The sequence below is a fragment of the Vulpes vulpes genome, chromosome 12, assembly GCF_048418805.1.
Source record: "Vulpes vulpes isolate BD-2025 chromosome 12, VulVul3, whole genome shotgun sequence".
In the NCBI taxonomy this organism is placed as follows: domain Eukaryota; kingdom Metazoa; phylum Chordata; class Mammalia; order Carnivora; family Canidae; genus Vulpes; species Vulpes vulpes.
Genome location: NC_132791.1, coordinates 57,765,498 through 57,784,081, shown reverse-complemented (window position 1 = coordinate 57,784,081; position 18,584 = coordinate 57,765,498). Strand labels below are relative to the sequence as shown.

The following is an 18,584-nucleotide window of genomic DNA, read 5'->3' as shown; positions in this document are numbered from 1 at the left end:
TGTCCCTGGAATAGACCAAGCTTCTCTCTGCCTCTTGTTCCACTCTGTTGTCTTCATCACTATGGGCTTTTATTCTGGTCACTGTTCACCGTCACCTTATTGGAGATAAGAACGAATGGGAGGAAGAAAGAGAAGATGGATATAGTTTGAATGGAAATTTCAGGCAGAGGTTCTCTAGGCAGAATATAGTATATGCATAGTTCTAATGATGGGTCCACGAATTTAATTAAAGAGGTCTTGGCTACCCTCAGTTTGAAGCATAAAGCTCTTCCCTCAAGGACTTAAAATGCCTAATTTTGTTGTGAGCAGAGCAGAGTGTACAGATGGCAGATGGAGCTGTGTAATCACTATGTTGTACACCTGAAAGTAATGTGACATTGTCTGTCAACTCTATTTCAATGAAAAAGTAAAATAAAATACCTAATTTGGCCAATCAGGAAGGGAAAAAAAACATTTAACTTTATTGTTTTCCAAATGTAGACTTCACATGCACTACGTCATTAGTCATACAGGTTTCTTACTCAAAATACAGATTCTTGGCTTTACTGAATTAAAAAATATGAGCCTATGGGATGCCTGGGTGGCTCAATGGTTGAGTGTCTGCCTTCCTTCGGCTCAGGGTGTGATCCCGGGGTTCTGGGATCCAGTCCCACATTGGGCTCCCTGCAGAGAGCCTAGAGCCTACTTCTCCCCCTGCCTATGTCTCTGCCTCTCTCTCTGTGTCTTTCATGAATAAATAAAATAAAATCTTTTTTAAAAAATTAAAAAGTGTGAGCCTGGGCCCCTCAAATCTTCACGCTTAACAAGCTCATGAACGGGGATCCCTGGGTGGCGAAGCGGTTTAGCGCCTGCCTTCAGCCCAGGGCGCGATCCTGGAGACCCGGGATCGAATCCCACGTCGGGCTCCCGGTGCATGGAGCTTGCTTCTCCCTCTGCCTGTGTCTCTGCCTCTCTTTCTCTCTCTCTGTGACTATCATAAAAAAAAAAAAAAAAAAACAAGCTCATGAAGTAATTTAATATCCCATATAATAGAAATATAGTTGACAGATACTATTCACACACTATATAAAAATATGTAATAGATATTATTTAAAGACAAAACTGTAGATGGTAGGCTGGTGTCAAAGCTTGAAATGTAGGATTGGAAGAGAAAGATGTACTCAATGTCTGCCTTTTAAAAATATAATTAATTAATTAATTTAGACAGAGCAAGGGGCAGAGGGAGATAGAGAGAGAGAGAATCTCAAGCAGACTCCCCACTGACTCTGGAGCTGGAAGTGGGGCTCGATCTCATGACCCTGAGATCATGACCTGAGCCAAAACCAAGAGTCTGATGCTTAACCCACTGAGCCACCCAGGTGCCTCTAAAGTCTGCCTTTTAAAATAATATACTATGTGACTGAAACTTTTGATTGATCCCACTAGAATATTGGAATATTTGTAAAGTTAAATGATTTTTCAAGCAGCAATCGATTATATCATTCGAAAGATGTAGCAATGAGACAGCTGAAATTTGCACCCAGCAACTATAGATCATAACTTGTGTTTATGATTATTTCTTCATTCTTCAACCTCCTTTCCATCATTTCCACAGGTTGAAATATCAGCAGTTGAGATTGGTTTTTCATAAGTTTTTTTAACCAGCATTTTAAAAATGTCTTTGTATGATTAGTTTCCTCCTCTGGGTGTTTTCAAATTGATTTTCAGTGGTGAGATTTTTAGTTCTAGAATTTCATCAGGTATGGAAAGTCAGGCTAACAGGTCAGTAATTCTCAGGCCCGTTCTATTTAATTTTCTAAATCATCTTAATATTTTAATCTGCTCAGCCCTCAAAATGTCCAGGAAGTAGAGGTCCCTTCTGCAGTGCAGCTGTTGAACAGAAAGAATAGTGCCAAAATGAGAGCATAAAAATTGAGAAGGATGGTTTGTATAAAACTCTAATTGGCACTTTATAAGACACTTTAAAGGCATTAAGTATTTCAAAGTCATTAAGAAAATTGTTATTATTGTAAAAGGCATATAAAAAGAATAAATTTACCCACCAGGCTGTTAACTCCTCAGTATGAATTTCTTTTGAACAGTGAATAATCCATAGTAATGTTCTAATACTTTCATGCTGTAATTAGAATTAATATCTTAAAATTTGTGAATACTATCTCTAAATAGAACAGGGTTTTTCATGATGCATTTCTTTCCTTGATGCTTTATTAATTTTGACTTATAAAGGAAAAAATGAACAAACTTGTTCATTTTACAGGGCAAGCTGTAATATTACATTCTATCAGTGTTGTCTTCTTTCCAAATACATTTCCAGGGAGTTGCAGTAGTTTGTTTCTCATTTCATTTCGAATACTACTCTGTTCCAGATTCATCAGCTACTAATTGAGCATTCAACATACCACAGATGTGATGTGTTCAGAAACGTGTTCAAGAAAAAAAAAATCAAACCAGGAGGCTGCCAATTTGCAGTTGGACTTTAACCTGCTTGCTTTTAATAATGCTTGAATATAGGTCCTAATTTATAGGCTGGGTGTGAATATTATTAAACCTTCCCTACTGCTCCCTTGTGCTTTGAATGTTCACTGACCTGTGAAGATAGCTGAGTGGATAAATAAACTTACATTTAGACTGGGCACATCAGAGGGATATTATAAATAGAGCTCATCTTGATTTAAAAAAAAAAAGCAACTTTATTATTACATGATGTATTGATTTTTTAAAAAAACTAAGAAGAGAGAAAAATAACACATAAACTGAATTTCAATTCTTTTTTATGAATGAAAAGTGGTGAACCCATTAACATGAATCCTAGCCTGCCTTGTTTTTCCACCCTTAATTTCATATTCACTGGTGGTTACATGAGTTAAACTTGACATTAGCCTCTAAGGGCAAATGAGAGATAGCTGAGAGAGTGGAACCAAGGGGGGCACCAAGGGAGAGGAGGGGATCAAGAGAGAAGAGGGCTGAGAGATGGGTTTTGCCATTTCCCTTTCCTCTGTGTGTCCTTTTATCCAGCACTTTCCTGAAGAGAGTGGTCAGCTATGTCCAGTGTTGCCACAAACAGCAAGGAAGATCAATGCCGCAAGTTTTTGTTTTTTGTTTTGTTTTGTTTTTTTGCTTGTGATGGTGAGAAGCCACAGATGGCCTTGTGAAATCAAGCCCTATAGAGATATGAGAACATAATTCTGATGTTTGCTGGCTAAGCAGTGAAGGGGAGGTGAGGAAGTGGGAAGCAGTGGAGGTGGGCTAATCTGCCCAGAAGCTTGGCTACTGTTGCTCCATGTGGAGCATCTCCGGGTCCGTACCAGAGAACCTCCCAGAATTGTGCAGTGACAACCTGAACAAACTCAGGCACTGACTTCTCCATAGTTTTCATTCTTTCCCCACCCCACACAGAACATATCTCATGCTGAGTAAATAAATTTAGTGAATGTTTCTTGACTACATGAAAGAAAAATGTACATAAAGGAAGAAAATAGATTTTTACAAGGATTCTACTAATGAACGGGAAAAGAAAATCATGTTTCAATTTTGAAGATTATATCAAGAATCAATTCAATTTTGAGAATTAGAAACACAACCATGGTAATGCTAATTATAACAGCTTTGTGTTGGCATTAAGCTTGAAACTGCTCGTGAAGCAGTTTTTTTGTTTTTATTTTTTTATTCATTGTCCATTACTTTATGAAAAAGTGCAGCATGGGACATTAAGGGAAGAATCATAATCTAAATAATATTCAAAGTGAGACCCACAGTTAGAATGTAGAAAAAGTTCTTAAAATAGATTTCTGATAATATTGACTCCGATGTTGTGTGGTTAAAAAGAAGGTGCTGAATTAACACCCAAGAGTAACCTTGGGATAAGAATGTGTTAGAGAAGCATAGCATGAAATCATCCTATTCACCACAAATCCATGTTAGTCTTAGTTTTGTACAGGTTTGTGTAGCATTCTAGATTCCTGATTTAAAACTGGACCAGAAAGTGGACATTTGGGGAAGAACTTAGAGGGAAGATAAAGAGAGCATTGAAGTCTAAAGAAACAGGACCTACTATGAAATGTTCAAGGAACTCGACTTTTCATCAATCCTTATTCATTGTTTCAGAATTCAGGATGAGTCACATAATATGGCTTCATGGGGAAGGGCTCACTCCCATCATTTCAACGGCAATGATCTTACAAAAGAATATCCAAACTTGGCTGCAGGATCTTCACCGAATGTCCTTTGGTTTACCTAGTTCAGCTTCGTCAGGGGAAGAGCACACTCACAAAATTGTGCAGTGGTTAATGACTGACTTTTTTTGCAACCAGGATAGAATGAGAAGAAATATGCCATCCCATTGAGGCCAAGTAAGCCATGGAGGAGTTAGTTGGAACAGAGGTTGTCAGAGTGGGGTATGGAATCTAATTCTCTGGAGAGTTTTAAAAATAGGCCAGGCACTTGTCTCTCTGGGGTGGTTTCAGGCTGCAGAGGAGCTGCAGGGCAGCCATGGCCTCTCATGTTCCCTTCCACCTCTACGAGTCAATAGGGTAAAACAATATCTGAGGAGGCCTCCCGGGCAGGGTGAGCTCGTAGTAACTCAGGCTTATTTCTAACTAGAGTGCTTTCTCACCCCATGGAATGATAAGTATATATGTATGGGTGGGGTCAGAATGTTCCCTGAACCACACTCTGTTGGCATTACTGAGACAGGTCACTCATCCACCAGCGCTGTCGGCTGAAGAGCACAAAGGAGACCAGTTAGTATTGACAGTGTTCTGTTGGATTTCATATGTCTCATTGTTGTGTGTGTGTGTGTGTGTGTGTGTGTGTGTGTAAATACAGTCAGGTAAACTCATCAGAAAGGAAATTCAGTTAAAAATCTGGAATGCCAGAGGGAAAGGACCTGCAGTGAGTTTAGCTCCTAATGTCAAGCATTTCATTGCGACATTAGATCATGGCATTCGGCATTTACATTTTCTTGGGTCTGAGGTCTACCCAGGGTTGTTGTCTGCTGCCAGCAGATGGAGATTTGCCTCCTAGACAATGAGTTCTGTTCCAGTCCCCTACAGCTACTGGGTAATGGCCGGCTTCTCGCAAGAGCCGAAGAGACAGCAAAGCTGACAGGCACCGTCAGAGTGAGCTTTAAATATCATGCACCCCATCATTTGGTGGGTGGGTGTTGTTGCTAACTGTGCTTCCACTTCAACAAAGAAAGTGGTGAGTTGCCAAAAAACAAGGATGTTCCATCTTAAGGATTGTGTTGAATTCTTTCCAGAGAAGTACTTAAAAAAAAAAAAAAAAGATGAATTTTATCCTTAAACATTTTCCAAATTTATTTAGGCATTCTATCCAAGGAAAATAATTTAAGGATTGTGCCATGTAACTAGAATCCGTAGAATTATAACAACTTTCTCTCACCAAAGGTCTGTCATTATTCAATCAGTGGTCTCTGGCAGCCTGCGTGGGGTGGGGTCCCTGCCAAGGTCATGATCGCGCAGGCTGGCCAAAGGATACACTGGACCTGGCAACCTACCTACTGCCTAGCAAATTTACAAACAGGTGGTAAAAATATGATTTTTTAAATTGTTCTTTCCTTTTCGCCTCCCATAATTACTGCTTTTCTGAAAGGTCAATTCTGTTTTCTTTAGGAAAAGGAGCCTTTCCTTGGTTTTCCAAATACTATGTTGATACCCTTCCTTAGAAGGCTTCCCCTTAATTAAGTTGGCCCGAAGGTCAGAAGCCATAATCAATATGGGGGCTGGTTGCTGCCAGGTGCTAATTGACATCCCCAAAGAGCAATAGTGTCAACAATCAATAGGGAAGAACAGAGCATTGGTAGATTTATGGCTTTGATTTTGAAAAGGTATGGGAATGCCCTGCGATGTTTTCCCCCCGTACTCCTTTTGAATGTTAATGCTTTCTTGAAGATGATTTCAGACACACTGCTAGGATACTGCCTCTACTCACTGAAGCAGAATCCTCTGAAGAGTTGCTGAGGCAGAACTGAAATCATGGCTCGCCACAAAGAAGCAGCCGTATTGGCCGCTCACGATGCCCTCACACAGAAAGACGATGCTCCTTTAACTCGGGGGTTTTAATGGGAAGTTTCTAAGCCTGAAACAACAGCTTTCGAGCTGGGGTGTGCCATCAGCTGCTTGCAGCTACCACTGTCTACTGCTTCAACACAGCTTGGTCGGGAAGAATGGAAACTAAAGAGGCTTGTAACTACCTGTAACAGTTCCACCAGGAAATGGACCAAGTGTTTGCTCAGCCAGATCCAGGTACTTGACCAACACTGTGTCTTTGATGAGCTAATTAATGCTTTTCTCTAACTTTACGATTTATGCATGAGCAATAATCGCATAGATGCCTTTTCCATTCAAGTTCTGAATTTAGATCTAGATGTCAGATGAAGTCTAATTAAATAGTTGCTAGGTCAAGCTAATATGAAGGGGTGAAATGGAATGATGCCTTTATTTTTAAAGAATGCTTAAGTTCACAGTGCTACCGATGCTGGATAGGGAGTAGTAAAAGAGGCTTTTTTTTTTTTTTTTTTTTTTTTGCTAAGCTGCAGTAAATTAGTTTGGAAAGCTATTTGCCCATTATAGTAATTTTTCCATTCGCCTACAACATCCGGCCTTCTGAAAGGGATGTTTTAATTTTTTCACAAAGGATCACAACTTAACAACTCATAATGATAACGCTGACCCTCCCTGGTGTCCCTGTGGGTAAGCGCGGTGCAGCCCTAGCCTTTTGAGATATCAGCAAGCACTCTCTTTCACTAGGAAACACACACAAGGAAAGAGAAAGCAAACTCGGGTATGACAGTAAGGTTTATCATTTGCAGCGAAACTTCCGGTTTGCCTATAGTGCCTTTTGGTACCCCAGTTACCGACAGGGCACGCACACGGGATTTTTCTGATGTTCTCAGCTAGGCTGCATGCAGCCTTGCTCTGCAGTCCCTTTAAAACTCTTCTAGCAGAGGTCAGGAGGAAGATGAAGGCAGGGAAGAAGTGAAGCTGAGGTTAAGGCTCAGGCTGAAGAGGAGGGTCTCCTGCTGACCCAGAGCTGGCAGGCCAGGAACAACAGGATCCACTCCCAGACCCAAGCAGACATCTGCAGGCTGACTTTGCAGTGACAGAGGGAGCAGACCTCCCAGGACAGCACTGGGGGCTGGCAGTCATTCCAGAACTGCCTGTTGACATTCGTAGCTGACCGCATTCACATGGATTCTAAGCCATTGTTTTAGGGCTTTCGAGTAGCCCTGGGTCTATTGGTTGAGTGTATAAAGTAATATCTATCTTCTGCCATCCTGTGAATTCTGAAGCATCAGGGCTATTGTATCGGATCAAGAGGTCTGTATTCAGAAAAGAAAAATATGGAAGTTGCCATGTGTTTATGTGAGAGAAAAAAAGGAGGTATATGTTGGTTAAAATACTTGAAGTGCCTAGAAAGAGCCAGGAAATTTTTAACTGAATTCTGAATTTCTGGGCTGGTCACCAAGAGGACCAAGAATTCTTTGAATTTATAGGAAAGATTTTATATCTTGGTGTGTATATCCTGGAATGCAAATTACTGTTCACTGGGCTCATACATAGCATTTCCGCAAGATTCATAGGTAATAACTTTTGTTTATATAGTGATCTGATTACTTAGATGATGAGGTGGCTTTTGAGGAAGGCTCACGGTTATAGGGGAAGATATATAATAGGGTCGCTGGGGGTGTTTACACGTCTGGGGTGTGAGGGTTGGGATGGAAGGTGGAGTATATCTCCAGAGACTCCAGTTATGCAAACAGCAATGCAGCTGAAGCTTTGTTTAGCTCAAAAATAGAGATGATTCTATTTAGCATCACTCTCAGGATTATGTATTACGTTAATCATTGAAAGGCATGTTAACATTTCAACAGTCAGTTTTGGAACTGTTGAAGAATAATGCAGCGCTTGGAGGAACTTTGTCTCTGCCAGTCATTACAAATTCAGTCCTGCCTACCTAGCCAGTTCCCTTCCCGGTACAGTCTACAGAGTGGTCTCACTGGTCTGCCAGATAAATATAAATAAGATACACAGGATGTCTTTGTAGGACAAAGTGTCCTGTCCGTCCCATGTGATTGTACAAACCCTGAGTGTTCTTGCTCAGTAGACTCACTGTTCTTGCATTTACTTTTGAAAACATGTCAAGTCACATAACTAGGTTTCTGGCCTAGAAGTTTTAAAAATGAGGTGTGGCACTTCTGTGGCTTAGAGGTACTTAAAATACAGACGGCATTGCTTCACTGCACCCTGCACACCATTAGCAGCCACAGGATGACTGACTTTTCTACTCATTCCTTCGTGCCCTGAGAGAAACATGCGAGTCAGCATCCTTAGGGGAATACTTCTCTTCTGGTACCTGATTTTTTTGATTTGGGGGCAATTTACTTATAATCTCCATTCCCTGGTGTGCTTGTTAGAAAGAAATTAGAAACATCATTTTGTGCAAAAAATGGTATAAAGAGGAAACACTCATTCATCATCATATATTTATTGAATGCTCACTGTGTGCTAGGCAGGACTACTCTTGTGCTGCATCTGCTATCACTATGACCATTGCAACCCAATGCAGAAGGGGGTTGGGTAGGTGAAGTGATGGACACAAAAATGAGAGGGTGGGATTATATGCCTATGGGCAGCTGCACAGAGCAAGGTGCCAGATGCACCCAACTAATTCTGTTGCTGTCACTTTAAAGATGAGAAAAGAAATGTATCATTGCTTTCAGGTATATTTGCTTCATATAAAGTAATTTTCCTTCCTGTTAAATTATATAATACGATGTTAACAAAATGAAATGCCCGAAGGATCCCAGCTTGCAAAGGGTACATGTTGGCATCTGTAGTGTCCAGGTAAGATGTCAGGCTTAAGGATATTTTAAAGAGCTGATCTTCCCCACCAGCCATGCAGATCAGCTAAGAAAGCCTTGAGCCCTGGAATAGAAGGGTGGCAGCTAATTTTTGTATTTGATGGGACCCGACCCATCAGCATTGAAGCCAAGGAAAATGTGAAAAATCCCAATAACAGCTTTGCGAATCATGAAATCGGAGACTATTAAAGTGTCATTGTGACTCAGACTATCTCTGATTCTTTGAAATAAGATCTATTTCAAACACAATGGCCTGACATCCCTGGCTGGCTGGATGACATGTGCTTTTTACTTCTGCTTTGTATCAGCAGGCACCTCAAAATTTGAATTCAGTTCCTTGGATTGTAGGGGGCCAAAGATTTGATTCAACCTCTATTTAAAAAGGCAGTGACCCCAGAGCAGCAGAGAATTCCCCCAAGGAGCTTGCCATTTAGTAAGGGGACAGAGTTGAACACCCTGGGGACTCATCCTGTACGAGGTGGTGTTGCAGAATGCAGGTGCGGTGCTCCCGAGGGCAGAGCAAGAAGCACCCTGTGCCTCTGGCGCAGGGACAGATGAAGGCCCCGCCAAGGAGGTGGGATTTGGTGTGAACTCCGAGGGAGGGAGCGAAATCCACAGGCGGGAATAGAGTGAGGAGGAGGGCATTAGGCAGGGAGCATCATGATTAAATGCTCAGAGGTGGGAAACAAGCCTGGAGGAGTTCAAAGAACAGCTGGCATTAGATGGAGCTGCAGAGCAGACCCAGTGAGGACGGTCTCCTCAGGTGTCTGCAGACTTGATCACATGTAAGTTTGTTCTTCTTGGGCCATTTTACCACAAACCAAATGCAATTTAATGTTTGCTCCTGTTTCACCTTACTATGAAAATAAATGAAGAACTTACAAGAATTCCAGTGTCGGAATATGACCTGATTTGTCATCCAGAAAACAGGGGTATCAGGTCTGTAGGGGAGTCAATGGGCAGTTGGGGTCTTGGGTCATTGGAAAGCAAAGGTTTTCTTGAGGGAAGAAGGGGTAAGATTTGAGCTGAGAAAGATGGATCTTGGCGCAGTATTGTAGGAAGTATGGGGAGGGGAAGAGAGGCCTTTGGCAGATTATTCTAAGGAAGGTGAGTGGCTGCTAGTGATAATGACTATGGCTTAGAGGAACTGCTCACATGGGGCTTTGTAGGTAACACAGAGGGTTTTATACTTTGTGACTATCACCTAGTCCGGGGAACTTGACTTAAGACAGGGGATGTGTGACACAATTTTTGAGATGGCATATTTTCATTACGTTTTCCTTGGTGGTCCAGTATTGAAATTAGACTTTATTGTGTCCAGAGCACATACAAATGGACCTGCGAAGGGAAGACATGAATGTGCTGTGTGAAGGGGAAGCCAGTTAGGATTAAAATATGGTCATGAGTAACTGTGGCCCTCTTGTACTGAAAATAACCGTCTTTTGTTATTGTTAACACTTAGGTAGTTGCGTCGGGATTCTTTGAAATAATTTACTTGCCCAGATTTCTCTCTTTGTCTGAAGGCAGATTTCATTATTCAGGTAAAAGCAGTCTGAACATTTTACAAGGATCATTTTTGCCAAAAAGGGACACTTCACTCTGAGGCAGATATTTTTAAAAATGTTGATGTCTTTGCGTATTTTGGGACTGTGATAGTCAAACATTTATTTCTTGTTCTGCATCTTACTCTATGCGATGTTGCCTTTAACTTCAATGTGCTGTTGAGCTTTCCAAATTTGTAAATTATTGATTAGCTGATTGCGGGTTTAAAATCAAGCAGGCGCTTCCAGGGATTTCAATCAGTCCCAGGCAAAGCTGTGAAAGAACTGGCTTTACTTCCTGGGTCTCCGTATCCCCATGTCCCTTTATAACCATCTCTGGGTTTTCTCATCTGTACCCACCATCCCTCAACCTCCCCAAGACTTTCCTCTTGGGCCATCTGTCCTCAGCACCCCACATCTGCTCCTCCCAAACCTCAGTGGCCCTTCATTTCCAGCAAGACTCATCGGTCTCCTTACTATCTACCACATTTCCCCTCCTTGAAGTTAAGAGCAGTTTTCCTAGACAAATCCCTGCTAGCGTGTTAATGTGTCACTCTCATTGGTGAAATACTGCAATATACTAAGGGGCTTTGAGGATTTGGCCAAATGAAATTATTTTAACGGGAACTTGGTTATCACAGTATAGCTGGGACAGGAGAGGAGGCTGACAATTTATAAAGAGCTGTGGTGTTTTCAAAAGGCTTTCATCTCCGTTTTCTCGTCAGTTTGGTTTATCAGGAAGGGGTGGGTGACAGAGGGTTGGAGGATATATGTTTATATTTTACCAGGCTTCTCAAAAACATGTGAGGAAGCTGTAGAGAGGCTTAACCATATTCTTGCATCTGCCTTTTAATCAGAATAGGGTTAATTATACAACTAAATTAAAACTGATTTTTAAATCATTCTAAGGGTTGGCTTCCCTGTGAAGAAGCCATGCTCCAGACTCATTTACAGGGAGACAGAAGAGGGAAATGTAGCTGATAACCTGAATCAGGATGACTGGGTTACTTGCTGGGGCTTCTTGGAATGGTCGCCCATCCCTGCAGCCCCCACATGGTTGGTGGATCAGCTTAAAAACCTGAGTTATGGAGAAGCCTAGGAAGTATGAGATGATGAGCTAGGAGAAAAGGAGTTGGCATTTTGCCTTGTATGAACGACAAGCCTGGGGTAGACTGCTCTTGGGCATCAAGATGGCTCTCATCAAGTGGACACGAGGGTGCGAAGGGAAGGACAGAACAAGGTATTGCTATTTTGGCCACCCAGCCTATGGCCAGGGAGTCAGAACAGGCTCAATTCTCCTGTTTTCAATGAACTTCACAGATCCAGAAATCTTTATGTGGTACTCATACACAGTTAATGGTCTTCAATTTTCCTATATTTCCTTTCTGGGTTACATAATGTTTTTGTATAGAACTTCCTGAAAATGTATCACTATCTCAGCTGTGTTAAGAACAGACAAAGAAAAGAGCTCTGGCCTCATTTGGCCTGGAGGAAAAATGGACATAGAGTGGGATTCTAGTAAGTCCGTGGGGAGGGCAGGGTCACAGTGATGGGAATCCTTGGGAGGACATGGATGGATGGCTTAGGCATTTATACCTCTAGTAGCACTCGACTTTCTTGTGACCCAGCCCTTAGTGAATTTTATACCTGCTATGAAAAAGTCTAGTTTGGATATTTCTTGGGGCCCTTTCTGGAAGCAAGCACTAAGGATTGCTGCATTGGAAGCCCTGGCCACCCTTTCCAGCCCCCTCTACTCAGCCCAGTTTTCTGCTGAGAGTTAACACCCAAGGATGGGAGGGTGCTTGAAAATAAGCAAATCAAACCAGACCCAATCCATCAACATCCTCTATATAGAGGGATATCCCTCAGGGGCTGATTTTTTAAGAAATACCATCAACTTTTATCCCAATCTTGCTTCAAAATAAAAATGAGGGATCCCTGGGTGGCGCAGTGGTTTGGCGCTTGCCTTTGGCCCAGGGCGCGGTCCTGGAGACCCGGGATCGAATCCCACATCAGGCTCCCGGTGCATGGAGCCTGCTTCTCCCTCTGCCTTTGTCTCTGCCTCTCTCTCTTTCTCTCTCTGTGACTATCATAAATAAAAAAAAAAAAACAAACAAAAAAAAACAAAATAAAAATGAATGATAAACAAATCTACTGCAGCTATTCCAGCCTTAAACAAAATTTAGTCACAGAGCTGCAAAATATTCTTTCTCCCCAAACTTGTAACTCCTTCCTTGTAGACACTGGTTGTAAATCCTTTTATAAACTGTGTCTTAAATTGTGATTTTATAAACTTTGAAGTGTCAACATACATATAAGCTGTTATTATGATCACTAATGCTGTACTTCAAGGCAACAAGTTAAATGTAGAAATATTGTTTTCTAGCTTTAAGTTATAATTTCTATTTTTATTTGGTTGCTTATTTTCCATTGAATATCCTTTCCTTTGAATCACTGTTAATTCCCATGCTACTTTGCTACACAATTTTTCATATAAACAGACTCATACATAGATTTAGTTCTCTGTCTTTTATGGCCTTTGTGTATGCTCCAACTCGCCTTTAAAGACAGTCATATCAACATATCTTAATTTTTCTCCCAGTAAAATGGCTATAGTGATAACTTATCTTCTTCCTTCTCTTCCTCTTTATCAAATGGTCTTTAACAGTAGGAGGCCACTGTAAAACTTTAAAAAAAAATACATCCAATCAATTCCTTCTCCCTAGCTGAGTTCTTGGGGTCAAGTATTGAACCTGGTCTTTGTTGGCTGAAGAAAAAAGAAAAGCAGCAGGAGCTTGGTGGTCTGGGAGTCTGAGATGCCTCATTTCTCCCTTGGCTCAGGCAAGAGAAAGAGAAAGAGAAGCATTCTGGCTTCCACAGTCATGTCTGAAGTGAAGCAACTCTTAATTTTCCTTGTTTTCCTTCTTTATATATTTTTCAAAGTGTTTTTGCAGACATTCATTCTCATAATGGCACCATGAGATACACAGGCATTGCTGATTCCATTTTTATAGCTTAGTGACCTCTCCAAGGGCCCATACTCATTTAGCAGTAAAATGGAGGCCAGAGGCTGAGGCCCAGAGCCCGATACTCCATGAGACTTCCCTATTAAGCACCTTTTCCAGCCTTAATTTCCTTCCACTGGAGCTATAGAGGTCTCTGCTCTCACGGAGCTTGCAGTAGAGTGGCTAACCTATGTTGTGTTTAGCTACAGCGTTGGCACATGGCTGGTGTTCCATCAGTGGTATCATTATAAGGATGATGTGAAAGTCATGTGATTGGAGAGAATCTAGAAGAGACCTGGCAGGGGACACTGAGCTCGGATGTCAAGTTGGCAGCACACCCTGAGGTCAACACTACCTTGCACATTTCTCATCTTCTGTACTCTGTTTGTCTTCCCTGCCCATCCCTCCTGGCCCCAGGTGGCTGCTCTGAGGACAATCTGGTAATTTCATGCAAGAGTAAAAGATTCTTCCCCATAATTACACAGAATTGAGCACGTCTGGGAAAAAGCTTGGAGATTCCTTGTTTTCTCTGAGAAATAGGACTGTGAGCGTAGAAATAAACTGCTCCTTGGTAGTTATCCTGTCTCCTTCCCTTTCTTTCTTCCTGCAGATCACTCAGTGGCTCCACGGTGCAGCCATCATGATCTCAGCAGACTGATGATGGAAGAAAAGGAAACTGCGAGATCCCGAGCTCCTGCTTCTCTGGACGATGGATGGAGGACAGCCCGTCCCTTCAGCCCTAGTGCCCCTTGAGAATGCATCACCAGATTCTAGCATGTCTCTGGAGCAGAAAACCACATTTGTCTTTGTGATTTTGTTGTTCATTTTCTTGGGCATCCTCATTGTCAGGTGCTTCCGGATCCTTCTGGACCCGTATCGGAGCATGCCGACCTCAACCTGGGCGGATGGACTTGAAGGCCTGGAGAAGGGGCAGTTTGACCATGCCCTTGCCTAGCAGAGGGGGAGCAGGACCCCCTCTTGAAGGGGTGAAGTGCATCATGTCTTGGCGAGGAATCCTCTTTAGTCAATGTTCTTAGCACCAAGTTTTAACAGCATCCGGTCCTAGGCCTACAATCCCTCATTTATTAAACATGCCATTAGGTTAAAAACATTTGAAGGATATTGGAGATGAAGGTTTCTAACAGTCTCCTGAAATAGGAAGTCTTGAATTTCTGTGTTTACTCCTGAATGAATATTGCCAAAGGTGTACGGTGGTGAAAGCAAAGAACACTAGCAATGAGACAAACTTTGCCATAAAACGAAGTGCTCTCCCACCCAGCCAGAGAATGAAGAATGGAAAGGATCTGAAACAAATCTGGTCACAGGGCCATGAAGAGGCTTCCTTGTTCTCAGCATGTCCCTCAGTTGGTTTTATTTGCATGGGAATCCAGGTCCTGGGCAGAGACTCACTCTGAGAGGCTGAGTGAACCCAGAGGAGCACTGGGAATCAAAGCATTAGGGTGTGCTTAGCAGAAACGGTCCCCTCTCTGGAAAAGATGAATTAGGATGACCTCATTTTATTTCTCAAGTAAAACTGAATTCACAGGCTTATGGAGCTTTGAAAACTCTCCACCAGGCCAAGTACATTCTAGGTATTCATATTAATAAGCAGTGTAGGCATAGCTTAGCTATACATAACTTGAATTTACTTTCTTTACATAAATGATTGAAAGAATGAGTTGTGAGTGTAGCTATGAGTTTTTTTTTTAAAGAAAAAGTTAATTGTTTAGAAGAGAAGATTATACTATATGCTGGCAAATTGAATTTAAATTAAAAAAATAAAACAAAATAAAATAAAACAAATAGAAGACTTTCAGAGTCTTAAGAGGAATGTATGTTTGGGGCTGAAGAGAGAAGCCAAATAAAACTCCTCAAGAAATGATACTGTCTCCTCTTCTATGTCACTGAGACGAATGCACTGGTGGCAGCATGTGACAAGAAGCTCAGAGGATGAGCACTGTTCTGAGAGACAGGAAAGGCTGCAAGGTCATTGAGTTCATCCGTCTCCCATTTCAGAAAGGACTCCCACACATCGTCCTGTGCACATACGACCTATTCGAAGGCCTGTTTAAGACCACCAAAAAGAGAGATGTGAAAACCTCTTATTCCCACTTCTCTTGGTAGGAAAACCTTGTGTCTCAACTAAACCCCTGAGGCTATACTTATAATCTGTGTCTTCTAATTTTCTCCTCAGCTAGCCATCCTATTTTTTTTTTATTAATTAAAAACTTTAAAAAAGCCAACTATGCCTGAAAAAGCAGCACTTAGTAAAACTGCTTTCTTGTGTTCCCTATTTTTCTTTAACATTCTTTGTAGGGCCTGCTGTCCAGATTTCTCCCCTCCTCATGTTCCCCCATGACTTTCTTTTTAAAATTTTTAAAATTGATCTCTACATCCAATGTGGGACTCAAACTCACAATCCCAAGATCAAGAGTCACACACTCTTCCAAATGAGCAAGCCAGGTGCCTCTTGATGTTTTTTTTTTGTTTAAAAAATAATAGCTTTATTGAAATATAATTCACATACCATAAACTTTACACTTTGAAAGTGTACAATTCAGCAGCTTTTAGTACCTTTCCAGAATTGTGTGACCACTGACACTAATTCTGGAATTCTATACCAGTAGTGAAATCTCATTCCTTTCCTCATAGCCCCTGACAATCTCAAATCCACTTTCTGTGGATTGTGGTTCTCTGTGGTTGCCAGTTCTGGACATTTCTTTTTTTAAAGATTTTATTTATTTATTCATGAGAGACACAGAGAGAGGCAGAAACACAGGCAGAGGGAGAAGCAGGCTCCCCACAGGGAACCTGATGTGGGACTTGATCCCAGCACCCAGGATCTTGGCCTGAGCCAAAGGCAGACACTCAACCACTGAGCCCCCCAGGTGTCCCTCTGGACATTTTATATAAATGGCATTATAGGATACGTGAACTTCTGTATATGGCTTTTTTCACTTAGCATGTTTTCAAAGTTGGCTCATCCATGTTGTATCCCTCCTTTGCATGGCCAACTAATATTCCACTGTTTGGCTGTACTATGTTTTGTTGGTCCATTGGTTGTCATGGTTATCCAGTAGCTAGTATGAGGAGTGCTGCTATGAACATTTGTGTACAAGTCTTTCCTTCAAGCCTATGCTTTCAATTCTCTTGAGTATATTCCTAGAAGTGGATTTGCTGGGTTCTATTCAAACTCTATGTTTAACTTTTTGAAGAATCTGAGACTGTTTCCCAAAGTGGCTGCATCATTTTACATTCCTGCCAGCAATGTATGGGGCTTTTGATTCTTTTCTTAACTCTCTCCAACTACTCAAATTTCTTCTTTAGCTATACACTTTATAATGGAACACACCATTTCAAGAATGAGTCTGATTAAAAAGAGAGAACCACCTCGTGGTATCTACATGCTGCTAGTTCACTGATGCCTCCGAAGATCCTTTGCTTTCAGATCTAGAGCAAAACACTAATGCTTATCTGCAGCCATCCTATGGTCTGTTATGTCACCTGAATATTTTTTCTGTTTTGCTAATACATATTTCTTTAACCCACTAATTAAAACGTTTTCTTTTTTATTCAAATGTACCATGTCACATGTGTTCCTATTCAATTTCTTCTATTTTATTGAGTCGATTTAAATCCATTCAAGTGTTTACTAAGCACTTGCTTTGAGCCTGGCACTTTTAGCACTGGAGAGATAGGAAAGGTACAGGGCTAGTTCTTGCTCTTGAAGTACCTTTCAACCTTGTTGGAGACCTAAGAAATGAAAGAAGGCATGTGTCTGAATCATTGCTCAAATGGTTGATATGGACTTACAGTTCCCATACTAACAAAATCAAGTGGAAACTTAAAAAAAATACATGCCTCGCACACACTCATTGCTCTTGTAAAAGTTGTACATGATCATGGTAAAATAAAAATGTATAAACATCATGGAGAACGATAAAGTAAATATTCATGGCCATAATTCTGCCTCCTTAGGTCCCTCTAATTCCAGTTTCTTCAGGGGAGCTTGCTGACAGTGTAGACTGCTACAGCCTTCCATCCCCAGAGGTTGATTCTGTAGAGCTGGGTCAGTGAAGAAATGCTGCGGGAGACAGAACATGGGAGAGATGGATGTGGGGCAAGACCCAAGAACTATCTCAGGATGCAACTACTTGGGTGTGATGGTACATGTTTCAATGTTGGGTGTAAAGATTTATGCAATAAAAGTCGTTGTTAGGAGATCAATTCTATCTTGGTCTAACAGGACGGAGATGCTTGGGGTCTATGCAAAAGAGGAGAGGAAGGAAAGAGAGTAAGCAACAGAGTAAGGAAAAGGGGTGTGGGTGTGGGGCTTGCTGGGAAGAGAAGTTGGAGCTCATGCAGAGACAATAAAGGGGCACCTGAACACCATTTTGTCCTTAAAAGCAAAATGAAGTGTGGGAGTCAGTGCAGGTTGGCGAGAAAGAAAATGACATGAAGAGTGGCTGTCAGTTCCAGTTTGTGCAGCCTTGTCCGGGCAACATTGGGATCCGCTTCTATAATGGGAATGGACTGAAATAGCCACCTGCCCTCTGAGGCTTGGAGCCCAGGAGTGCCAGGAAGTGCAAGAGGGCCTCCTGAAACCTGCTCTCTGTCTTTCCTCCCTTCATTCCTCACTCCATTTTTGTTTCTTCTTCTCAGATTACTGTTCCTTGTTCAAGCTGCCCTCCCTGGGTCTCCCATGTTCCACTCCTCCCTGGTCCAGAGTGAGGTACCAATACAAGTGATAAAGAGCTCTGGGCTATTCAGAGTCAATCGATCCCTCCTGTGAGAAGTGCTAACTCTCTGTTTTAATTACTTGCGGCTCCTTGGGGTGAACAGCATATTCTCAAAAGGTCACCTAAGCCCTCTCTTTCCCAGCTTTCTGGCTTCGGGAGTTACAGTGCAGCATTTAGCCTACCCTACAAGATATTTATAACAAGTGCAGCTGCCCTCTATCGTGTATATCTGCATCCCAGGATGAAAAAAATTACTTTCCCAAGGTCACTCTAGAATAGAACTGCCTCTCGATTCAGAAAAAATGTGGCTAACTCATTCTCGGGCTAACCCCAAGTTCTAGACCAACATTGTTCCCTCCAAGAGACCTTTTTTAAAATATCTTAAGCACTGAGCAAAGTAAGTCTAACATGGGGCGTG

At 41.7% G+C, this 18,584-nt stretch overlaps 2 protein-coding genes across 3 annotated transcripts in view; both read left to right on the top strand.

The window, feature by feature from the left end:
- The first annotated feature begins 6,128 nt into the window (after positions 1-6,128).
- CTXN3 (cortexin 3) lies at positions 6,129-17,009 on the top strand. 2 transcript variants are annotated; one of them, XM_072728649.1, is made up of 2 exons: positions 6,129-6,263; positions 14,038-17,009. In XM_072728649.1, exon 2 carries the CDS (start codon positions 14,137-14,139, stop codon positions 14,380-14,382), a length of 246 nt encoding a protein of 81 aa, XP_072584750.1. In that variant the 5' UTR covers positions 6,129-6,263; positions 14,038-14,136; the 3' UTR covers positions 14,383-17,009. The 2 variants fall into 2 exon arrangements, with proteins under 2 accessions (XP_072584750.1, XP_072584751.1); XM_072728650.1 differs by lacking the exon at positions 6,129-6,263 and adding an exon at positions 9,565-9,666.
- The window catches only part of CCDC192 (coiled-coil domain containing 192), a 263,844-nt gene continuing 260,719 nt past the window's right edge, over positions 15,460-18,584 (top strand). Inside the window, exon 1 of the mRNA XM_072728647.1 lies at positions 15,460-15,547. The gene's annotated coding sequence lies outside the window, so the exon portion shown is untranslated. The remainder of the gene's footprint in view (positions 15,548-18,584) is intronic.